The following is an 11950-nucleotide window of genomic DNA, read 5'->3' on the forward strand; positions in this document are numbered from 1 at the left end:
TGAGACACCTCTTAGTAAGGGAAAATAAACTAAATACAATTATGTGATAACATGAATATTTAATTTCATAGCAGATATACAATACATTTCATATACTCGAAAACATTGATCATAACATAGCTGAGTAAGCATATAATTTTATAATTCTCATAAATCATATTGTTCATGAATTGTCTGATATAACTAATAATACTAAAATTTACCCAGGATGTATAGCTAGTTGATATCATATATTACCCCCCATGACAGGTGCAGCCCGAAGGTGGGACCCAACAATGGTTGGCCGACCACTACTAAGTCAAAAATGTCTGTAAGTACGATGGGCCCGCCACACCCTAGTCCGAACTGCCAGGTGGACGTTTATAACTCTACATTGAAAGTCACATCGATTATCCATCTCCCAACCCTTCTACTTGTAGGGGCGATTAGCACAAGTCTGAATTGTAATAATCTAAACTGTATAGCTATGGTATCATGCTCCTGAACTGAACTAAACTATCATCCGGGTTCTGATAACATATAATACATGATAATATACCATTTAACGTAAATAGATTGATAACATTTTTTGTAATAACATAAATAAATGCGGCTTTGCATCGATTACTTTCATATCTGCAGCTTTGTGCCAAAATCATACATAATACATGGTTTTGCGCCGACTATCAATCATGACCTTGCGCCGAACATTTCATACATATTAATCTAAAATAAATATATTATGTATCATGTATTCTAAAATCATAATGTACTGCATTATTTCATAATTCCTGAAAATCACTGAAATATACTTTATTTGTAAAATTACCTTAACATGATACAATTTGTATAAAATAATATTCATGCCACACAATGTTGAATAAAATTATACATTCTACTCTGAAATCATATTTTCTGGCATTTTATACTAAAAACATACATTCCAGTGTTACAATAGTGTTTTCCCAAATATGCATTTACTAAAAAATACTCATATATAATACATGCTTTCTGAACATAAATCTGCTAATAATTTAATAATAATTTTCATGAAAAATTATTACTTTAGTTTATTCCCTTACCTGACAACTAAAAAAGCCGCTATGAAATTTTAGTCCTGCACACCTAGGGTTCCTCGTTCAACACCCTGAAAATAACATCTCTCAGAACTAAACTTCAGTATTTTTCTGTGTACAACATTTCCTATAACTATGAAAAACCCAAATTCTGAATAAAAAATCTTACCTTGAATTTGGGATAAATTCCAAGGTAGCCCCATCGACAATCCACTCCAATAGATTTGTATAGAACTTTTCCAAGAGTGTCGTGGTGGTTTTAGATCATCAAACCGGAGAGAATCTGGCCTGAAATCTTAGAGAGAAGGAAGGAGAGACAAACAAAAGAGAGAGAGAGAGAGAGAGAGAGAGAGAGAGAGAGAGAGTTTTGTGCGTAAGTTTCGGCCAAAAAATAAAGTTTAGGCTTATTTATACACTGACCTTCGTCGACGAGTCATGTCACTTCGTTAACAAGGTCAAGAAGGAAATTCGTCGATGAATGCTCACCTCTTGTCGACAAAATTTAGAATTGCGAAACATCCTCTCGGTATCTTCTCGTTGACGAGACACGTCCCCATCGATGAGCCCCTTATGTGTTCTCATCGACGAATCCCCTGTGTTCGTGGACGAAACCCTGCATAATTTCCTTCTTTAATTCCTTTTCCCTCTCCTCCTCCTATTATTAAATTACACTAATTATTTGGGTCTCTACAAGTTCTCTGCCTCTTCAACCTTATTCTTTACAGGACATGGCTCACTTTCAGCCTCCTCTTCTTGTAGAGTTGCAAGTCCTAAAACTCCTATCTTCTCTTGCGATATTGCTTCCATTATCGAATTTTCTTTCATTCCACTCATCTCAAGTTGAATAAGTGAAGGTAGATTCAATAATCTATCAACCTCAGAAAAGATTTATACTAGTCTCCTGTGGTCCCAAATATCAGTATTTCCTCCATTGTCTTTGTTGAGGTTTAGGGCAGCCATTAGGTCCATCTTCAAATTTGGATCCTTTAGGGAGTCCTCTCTGATTTTTTTGCACCTTTACGCACCATTTCAACACAACAGTACAAAATTTCAAAGCCCTAATGGGCGTGGATGAGAAATAGTTTGTGCGGTGAGCAATGGGTAGGAGGAAACAATGGAGAGCAACCAAACATGAAAGATTATTGTTGACTTTTTGAATCATATCCCATTTTGGTTATGACAAATACAAAGTATCTTACCTGTGCATTAAGTATGTGAACATGATTATCATTTAGCATGCACAGTTGGTAAGAATACATTGGAAGCCATGAGGAATTAAAAGTCACTATCACCTAGTGTATGACATGACAATACGAAGGGCAAGAGTTGAAGACATTTGTATTTTTTTCGTAAATTGCATTTAAATTTGGTTTATAATAATTTGTATATCATACATGATATGATTGAATGCTCAAAGATCATAGATTTACCATTAGGTTCCAAGGTTCATGTACACCTAGAGTTCACATATAATCATTGATTTGTAATTTTATTGTAAGTTTTGACATTATTCATAGTGGTTTAATATTTTCTAATTAACCAAATAGTCATTAATGAAAATTTTAAACATTCTCTTACCAGCAATAAAATAACATTTTAATTAACATTTCAAATATTATTTTTTCAATATTAACATTAATTATGTGTTGAAATTAAATGCAATAACATTTCAAAGTAATTAAAAGTAATTACCAATATTGTTAATTAAAAATGTAGCACATAATTGAAAGTAATTAATAGTAACTAAACATAAATCATAAATATTTCTTAATTGCAACATTATATGATAATCAAAATTTTCTATTGATATTTACTTTTTCTGTTCATTAAAAATAATTATATGCTTACATTTAAAATTATTAAATGTAATTAATTTGAGAATCGATGAACAGATCTAGTTTCTACATATATATGAAAAAAAAACAAAAGCAAATTTGGTAACCAAGAAATGCACGGCCTACTATTGATTAAATCCAGACCGTCGGATTACCGCAAAATTATTATTTTTTGTTTTTTTAAACTAAGACCGACACTTGCGTCCCGTCCACAATGATGGAAGACCGACAACGGGGCGTGGGCCCAACCGACGGGATCCGGAATCCGAAGAGAGTTGTGATCTGCGGAGGAGATTGCGCACGTAGGTTGTCGGCGAGCCACGTGTAGGGTCAAGGGCGTACGGCCAGTGAAAGATGATGCAGCCGCGCACGCACCAAAAAGACGCAAATCTCTATAGGAGTCCAAATGGAAAAAGCCTAAACTAGCGGCTACTTTGAAGAGGTGGTCGCGCCGTGACTCCTCCGACACCGCCCCCTTGTTGGACCTCTTCGCCCGTGCCTCCCGCGTCCCCCTCCGCACGTGCCACGAAATTCCTCCTGATTTTGGTAATTAGTTTAAAATAATTATTTTTAGTAATTAATTTCCATATTTTCAATTCTCAAAATAGCCATGCAAGCTATAGCTTTATATGATTTTAATAATTAAAAATTACAGTAATAATATAATTATTTAAAAATTAATTTTTAAGAAAAAGGTCTGCACCTAGAGATAGTCATTAGAGAAAGATTATTTTTATTTATTTATATATATTAAAAGAAAGAAACATTATTAACATTGTAAAAATACTAGTCACAATTTATTTTATTTATTTTCATGTTGTAAGTAACAACTCGGTCCTTTAATTTTCACTATGCAAAGTGGAAATTCGTAAAAAAAAAAAAAATCAAGAAGAAGAAGAAGAAGAAGAAGAAGAAGAAAGAAGCAAAAAGTTTATCATTTCGTTTGAAAAAATATTAAAAGTCAATATTATTCTTGTTAATAACACCTTCTAATAAACAAGAAATATATATATATACTTTTCAAAATTTATTTTCTTTAACTAACTTGAGCATTAACACTGCACTTAGAACTCGAAAAATGTTAGGGAAAGAGAAAAAAAGAATTCTTATTTTCATGTTTGGTCATTAAGGGTCCGTTTGGATTGAGAATTTTGCTTGGGAGAAGGAGAGGAAAATAAGAAGAAAACTCAATTTTTCTTATATATTTATTCTCTATTAAATACTATAAAAAATGAAAGCTTAATTTAATATGACTAAAAATTAGGAAAAACTAAATATTAGCAATGTGTATAATCAAAAATTTGTTCATAGATTTGATTATTTTTTATTTTCTTTTTCACTTTTTTTGATAACTAGACATAAAAATATAGATTTTTTTTTTTATATATTTTCATTTCTTTTTCTTAATATTTTTTGATTTCCAAATAAGACTTAAGGAAAGTGAGAAAAAAAAAAAAACCAAATCAATGAATAAATATTCGATCTTACAGATAATTAATCCTTGATTTTTCTTAATTCTTAACTATAGTAGAATAAATTTTATTTTTAGTAGTATTTGGTATCAAGAAAATATGTAGTGAAAGATGAGTTTTTTTTTTTTTTAAATTTTCCTTTGCTTTACTTTCCTCGTCTAAAATCCTTGATCCAAATGGGTTCTGAATCTGACCTCTTAATGAACTTCTAATTATTAAGAAATATATATATATATATATATATATATATGTATATGTATATGTATATGTACACACACACACACACTTTTCTAAAATTATTTTCTTTAACTTACACATTAACTTTTTGCTTGATGCTTGAAAAGTATTAGACTCTGTTTGGAATTCAAAAAACACTAAAGAAAGGAAAGGAAAAATATTAAGGAATTTACATTTTTATATTTGGTTATCAAGAAAAATGAAAAAGAAAACAAAAGATGCACCAAATGTATGAATAATATTTTGGTTCTATACATCATTAATGTTTGACTTTTTCATTTTAAATCATATAAAAACAATTTTCATTTTCAATAGCATTTAATAGAGAAAGAAAATACAATGAAAAATGAGTTTTATCATCTTTTTCCTTTCCTTTCATTTGGTTTAAGAAAAATCCTTGATCCAAATAAACCCTTAGGGAAAGTATAAAAAAGATAAGGAATTCATTTTTTCATGTTTGGTCATAAAAGAATTGTTTAGATTAAAAATTTTGTTTGGGAAAAAGAAATGAAAGGAGAATAAAAGGAAAACTCATTTTTATTTATATATTTTTTTCTATATCAAATGCTATAAAAATGAAAGTTTATTTTTAATATGACCAAAATTAAAAAAAATTAAATGTTAATTATGTGTAAAATCAAAATTTTATGCATAGATTTGATATTTTAGTATTTTATTTCTCACTTTCCTTGATAACCCAAACATGAAAATATAAATTTTTTGATACTTTCCATTCATTTCCTTAGTATTTTCTGAGTCCCAAATAAGACCTAAGAAAAGTGAAAAAAAAAATAAAGAAAAAAACTAGATCAATGAATAAATATTCGATCTTTCGCATCATTAATTCTTGATTTTTCTTAATTCTTAACTATATTAGAACAAATTTTATTTTTAGTAGCATTTGGTATCGAGAAAAAATATAGTGAAAGATGATTTTTTTCCCTTTTCTTTACTTTTCTCAACTAAAATCTTTGATTCAAATGGATTCTGAATTTGACCTCTTAATGAACTTCTAATTATATATATATATATATATATATATATATAGACACATACACACACACACACATTTCTAAGATTAATGCTCAAACAAAAAGTTAATGCTCAAGTTAGTTAAAGAAAATAATCTTAGAAATGTGTGTGTGTGTGTGTGTGTATGTGTCTATATATATATATATAGACACACACACACACACACACACTTTTCTAAGATTATTTTCTTTAACTAACTTGAGCATTAACTTTTTGTTTGAACCTTGAAAAATATTATACTCCGTTTGGAACTCGGAAAACACTAAAGAAAGGAAAGGAAAATATTAAAAAATATATATCTTTATGTTTGGTTACCAAAAAAATGTAAAAGAAAATAAAAAATACACCAAATCTATGAACAATATTTTGATTCTATACATCATTAATGTTTGACATTTTCATATTTAAATCATATCAAAATAAATTTTCATTTTCAATATTATTTAATATAGGTGGAAAATAAAATGAAAAAAAAAGAGTTTTATCATCTTTTTCGTTTCCTTTTCTTTGCCCAAGTAAAATCTTTGATCCAAACAAACCCTTAGGAAAGGAAAAAAAGAGAGGAATTCATTTTTCCATATTTGGTCATAAAAGGTTTGTTTGTATTAAGGATTTTATTTGAGAAAAAGAAACGAAAGGAAAATAAGAAGAAAATTCATTTTTCCTTATTTTTTTTCTATTAAATATTATAGAAAATAAAAGTTTATTCTTAATATGATCAAAGTTAGGAAAAAAAACTAAATATTAATTATGTGTAAAATCAAAATTCTAATCATAGGTTTAATATTTTTATATTTTATTTTTCACTTTCCTTGATAACAAAATATGAAAATATAGATTTTTTGATATTTTTCATTCATTTCCTTGATATTTACTAAATTTCAAATAAGATGTAAGGAAAGTGAGAAAAACAAATAAAATAAAAAATAAAATCAATAAATAAATATTTGACCTTATGCATCAGTGCTTGATTTTTCTTAATTTTTAACTAAATACTTGAGATTTTTTTTTTTCATGACAACTCCTTCACACGAAAATAAGAGATTTTCTTTAGCCTTAAAACCCTAGTTTTACATTTTAAAATTTTAAAATAAAAAAATAATTGTGAAAAATAATCTTAGAATCTTGTTTAGGCTATTGCATAGATTAATTACATGTGAATTTTGTTTAGAAACTTTCCTAAAGTAGTCAATTTAAATTTTTAATCTTCATGCATAACTAGAGATGAACATCGGTTGATTTGGTGAATTTGATTAATTAACCAAATTAATAAAACAATTTTGATTCAAAATTCTTATTAATTGAACTGAACAAAATTTCATATTTAACCAAACTCAAAACAGACCAAACTGAATTTTAGTTAATCAATTTAATATTTTAATATATATATATATATATATATATAAAATATAAACAATATTTATAAAATTTTGTTCAGTTCGATTAATAAGAATTTTTAATCAAAATTATTTAATTAATTTGATTAATTAACCGAATTCACCAAATCAACCGATGTTCATCTCTAGTTGTGCGTGAAGATTAAAAATTTAAATTGAAATTTTAATATATATATATAATATAAAAATTATTAAATTTTTAGCATATATATAATATATAAAATATTCAAATATATAATATATATAATTATTTATTTCTAATTTATACAATTCGGTTGATTTAGTTAACTGGATTTAGTTAACCAAATTAACCGAATCAAAAAACTGAACATAAAATCAAAAACCAAAATTCAACGAAAATAAAAACAAAATCGAATTAAATAAAATTTTAACTGAACCGAGCCTACCAAATTTACTCAATTAATTCGGTTAATTCGATTTTAACCAAATTATGTTCACTACAACTCCAAGTCTCTCAAAGTCATGCAATTATTGGATACCATGATAAAATCATATTTTAGTGATTTATTTAAAAAAATAATTAGTAAAATTAACCCTTAACAAAAATAAGAAATGGTAAAAAAATTACATTTATAACTTATTTTTTATATATCTTTAAATTATAGTTTATAATATTTTCGCACATACACGTATTAATGAAAAATATCTAAAATCTTGGCACAAATATTTTCAATTTTAATATTGCAGAAAATAAAAAAATCCGTTTACTTTGGTAAAATAGTTTCTATTTTCTATTTTAAATTCTAAAATAATTTAAAATTATATTTTTGCTAATTTTTAAAATTCATATAGAAAATCTAAAAAATAATAAAGATGTTTTCCAATTTTTTATACAAATTAAAAAATAAAAAATAAAAATATTTTTTGTAATTATTTTAAAAGTTGAAAAAATGAAAATTAAAACTGTTTTCCCAAAAAAAAAAATCAATTCCATTCCTTAGAAAAAAAAACACAAAAAAAGAACACGTGCCACAGCACACTTCGCACGTGTTCCCGCGGATTGTGGTGCTGTCTACGAGTTCCTTCCACGCTGTCCAACATTCGCTGGCGCGTGTGACGCACCCGATTGAGAGTTTTGGGGGCCTTCATATTCGTATCCCAACACAAGTCCACCACTGCCCTCTTCCTCTCCCTCCCTCCCTACCCCAAATTCTCTACCCCTGTTTCTCCGATCTGCGTCTCTCTCTCCGATGGCTGGGACTCCGGCGACGCCTCTGCTGAAAGATGAACTGGACATAGTGATTCCGACGATTCGGAACCTTGACTTCTTGGAGATGTGGAGGCCGTTCCTCCAACCCTACCACCTTATTATTGTCCAAGACGGCGACCCTTCCAGGACCATCAAGGTCCCCGACGGCTTTGACTACGAGCTCTACAACCGCAACGACATCAACCGCATTCTCGGTCCCAAGTCCTCCTGCATCTCCTTCAAGGACTCCGCCTGCCGCTGCTTCGGCTACATGATCTCCAAGAAGAAGTACATCTTCACCATTGACGATGACTGCTTCGTGAGTTTTCCCTTTTAATTTCGCCTCTCTCGTTTCATTACTTGGGTTTTTGCTTGTGGGGTTTCAATTTGGGCGGAGGAGTTTGGATCTGAGCACATTTTGGTTTCAGCATTGTTGGGTTTTGTGGTTTTTGATTTGTTGAGGAATAGGTTTTGGTTAGGACATCTCAAATTTGTTGGATGCCCCTTTATTTTGGCGGATGAGATGAATTTGGATCTGATTCGTTCTTTTTTGTTTAATTTCTTTGTATTTCAGTTTTTGTTATTTATGCGATGCCTTTTTGCTTTGATCCTTAACATGAGATTGATTTGCAGTACTCATTGTTTTTCTTTTTTTAAATAATTCATTTGAAGATTGATTTGTTTGTTGTTTCAGAAAATGGGTTGGTTAAGACTTGTAGCTGATTTAATATTTGCGCAAACAGATTTGCGCCAAAGCAATTACTTTTTGAAATTCTAACTCACCAGAGAATAGATCTGTTGCGGCTTTTGGTTAGAGAACAAAAATTAAAGATAAGCATTGTTGTTAACATAGCATTGTCGTGTTCTCGAATCTGATAGTGATTTAGAAGTGTGGGTTGGTTGACTTGGTTCTTTCCACTTATGCCTGTATAAAGTAGATATTTTCGTCCAAAATGAGTGTGAGGATGTTTATGGCCTCTGCCAATTTGTTCTACTGCAAAACTCATTCCAAGTTCTCTACTGTATTTGAAATATTTTGAAAATATATGTTCTAAAACTATGACTTTAAAATTTTGTTTTAAACTGGACTGCGATGTTGGCCTTTAATTTAACTTATTTACTGGAATCGATTTAGCAACTAACCTGAACTATAGATCAGATCTAGCTTTTTTTTACTTATATGATTGTTTTCCAGGTTGCAGTATGTGTTTATGGAGTCTTAGGCTGTTTGATTCTGTCATGTTCATTTTATGATTGAAAACTAATATTTTGCATTAAATTCTCACTGATTTGCAGGTTGCTAAGGATTTATCTGGAAAGAGCATTAATGCACTTGAGCAGCACATTAAGAACCTTCTGACACCATCCACCCCATTCTTCTTCAACACCCTGTACGATCCATTCCGAGAGGGTGCAGATTTCGTCCGTGGGTACCCATTTAGTCTCCGGGAGGGTGCCCCAACAGCTGTTTCTCACGGTCTTTGGCTCAACATCCCGGATTATGATGCACCTACCCAGCTTGTCAAGCCTCGTGAGAGAAATACCAGGTACGAAAGCATTTTCAGATTCTCGAGTACAATTAGATTTATTTTTTATGCCCATCATGTGGTCACCTATCTGAAGCCTTAAATCCCCTTGCAATTGTCTTTGTCAGGTACGTGGATGCAGTTTTGACAGTACCAAAGGGAACCCTCTTTCCTATGTGTGGTATGAATCTGGGTTTCAACCGAGACCTAATTGGTCCTGCAATGTACTTCGGGCTCATGGGTGATGGTCAGCCAATTGGGCGCTATGACGATATGTGGGCTGGTTGGTGCACCAAGGTATCTTTGATTTTACCATTCTGCATTTGTTTGCTCTTCCTGAAGTTCAAGATCCGCATTAGCAGGGAAACTGCTCCTTATCTCTTTGTAACTAACGTTTAAAGCCTTCGATTCAATGAGTGCAGGTGATTTGTGACCATTTAGGTTTGGGAGTGAAGACTGGTCTGCCCTACATCTGGCACAGCAAAGCAAGCAACCCATTCGTGAACCTCAAGAAAGAGTACAAGGGTATCTACTGGCAAGAGGAGCTGATCCCTTTCTTCCAGTCCATTAATCTTCCAAAGGACTGCACCACCGTTCAGAAATGCTACATTGAACTCTCCAAGAAAGTCAGGGAAAAACTTGGGAAGGTTGATGAGTACTTCATCAAACTGGCAGATGCCATGGTCACATGGATTGAAGCATGGGATGAGCTCAACCCATCAGGAGGAAGTGCTGAACTACCCAATGGTGCTGCAAAATAGAAAAAAAATTTTGTTTAGCAAGTTAAAATATCCTCCCTTGATAGTATTAGCAGTAGTATTTTAAATCTTTTTAGCCCTAGCTTTTTGGTTAGAGCTTGGATTATTTATGTTTCAGTTCTGAGGCCACGAGTTTCTCATTTATTGTCTTACTGTACGAGTTCGGAACAATAAAAGATTATGGATTGAGTTTTCATATAGTACAGGTTAAGCGTCGGCTATTTGATTTGGCGGCAAGAAATTTCAGTGGTTAAATGTTCAATTTTGTTTTGTTGTCTTCTGATAATCTTTTTGGCTGGTTGCTGGTTATATTTTTTATGTTGTGCAATGCAGAGAGGACAGCCTGCAGCCCATTAAGGAGAAAGAGGGTGAAAAGGAAGCATCTGCTGTGTAAAGTAGGTAAGCTGTTGGTGTCTGCCTTGTGCTTCTAATGAATGAAACTGCAGTATCTTCAAAAGTGTGGGAAGAAATCTTTATTTATTTATTATTATTATTATTAAATCTTTTTGGTAGGACAAAAGAGAAAATGTTAATAGTTTTATCCAAGGAAAGAGAATGAAAATAAAATTATTTTGTTTCTCTTTGCATCAAACAGTATTAAAATGAATATTTATTTTAACATATTTTTTTAAAAAAAGTAAGAAACATCAAGCAATAATAAAAACTAAAAATTGTTTTAATATAATTTGAAAGTTTTAAAAAATGAAGTGTTCGTTGCGTATAAAAAAAAATTATTTATTTTATATTGTATTAGTATTTTTTTTCACTGTTCTTTGTCATCAGTGGAGAAAAACCGAAATCTTTCTTTTTATTTTTTTGTTTCTTTCTCTCACAATATTGGAGTTTAATAGGGCTTAGAGAGAGGGTGTCAGGGTGGAGGCAACGTTATAAATTATATTTTCTCCTTTGGTCTATTTGAACGAAGGAAAGTAAAGAAAAGGAAAATGATAAGGAAATTTATTTTTTATTATATTTTTTTCTTTAGATTAAATATTATCAAAAATAAAAATTTATTTTAATATGATTAAAAATTTTAAAAAATTAAATGTAAATGGTGTATAAAATTAAAATTTTATTTATTGAATTGATATGCTTTTTATTTTCATTTTCAATTTTCTTTTATAATAAAATATGAAAAATTGAACTCCATTATGTTTTTCTTTCATTTCTCTTATATTGTCAAAATTTCAAACAAGACTTAAGAATTAGGCGTAGTAGGAGTCAAACATTACATCCTTTATAGGTTATATTTTAATAAAAAAATTCTTTGATTTTTAAAGAAAACTTTCTATTAATTTCTCACTTTTTTTTTTTGATCTAAATGAGAAACATGGTGGTTATTATTTTTTTATTTCTTTTTTCCTTCATGCTTCTCTTATGTTTTTCTTTTCCTTTTCTCCATTCCATGTAAATGAGAGGGTGAGAGAA

The 11950-nt window shown here is 30.3% G+C and overlaps 1 protein-coding gene across 1 annotated transcript; it reads left to right on the forward strand.

The window, feature by feature from the left end:
- Nucleotides 1–8093: 8093 nt before the first annotated feature.
- On the forward strand, nucleotides 8094–10725 carry LOC131146913 (UDP-arabinopyranose mutase 1). The gene is made up of 4 exons (XM_058096761.1): nucleotides 8094–8557; nucleotides 9535–9785; nucleotides 9893–10061; nucleotides 10187–10725. The coding sequence occupies exons 1-4, from the start codon at nucleotides 8240–8242 to the stop codon at nucleotides 10523–10525; spliced, it is 1077 nt and encodes a 358-aa protein (XP_057952744.1). The 5' UTR covers nucleotides 8094–8239; the 3' UTR covers nucleotides 10526–10725.
- Nucleotides 10726–11950: the final 1225 nt, after the last annotated feature.

Source organism: Malania oleifera, chromosome 13, assembly GCF_029873635.1.
Source record: "Malania oleifera isolate guangnan ecotype guangnan chromosome 13, ASM2987363v1, whole genome shotgun sequence".
Classification (NCBI taxonomy): domain Eukaryota; kingdom Viridiplantae; phylum Streptophyta; class Magnoliopsida; order Santalales; family Ximeniaceae; genus Malania; species Malania oleifera.

What these genes read in the sequence shown, in the direction of transcription:
- LOC131146913 (XM_058096761.1), top strand. Translation starts at nt 8,240, where the DNA reads ATGGCTGGGACTCCGGCGACGCCTCTGCTGAAAGATGAACTGGACATA. An exon ending in CCTCGTGAGAGAAATACCAG is followed by an intron (nt 9,786 to 9,892) that starts GTACGAAAGCAT and finishes TGTCTTTGTCAG; the next exon opens with GTACGTGGATGCAGTTTTGA. An exon ending in GGGCTGGTTGGTGCACCAAG is followed by an intron (nt 10,062 to 10,186) that starts GTATCTTTGATT and finishes CAATGAGTGCAG; the next exon opens with GTGATTTGTGACCATTTAGG.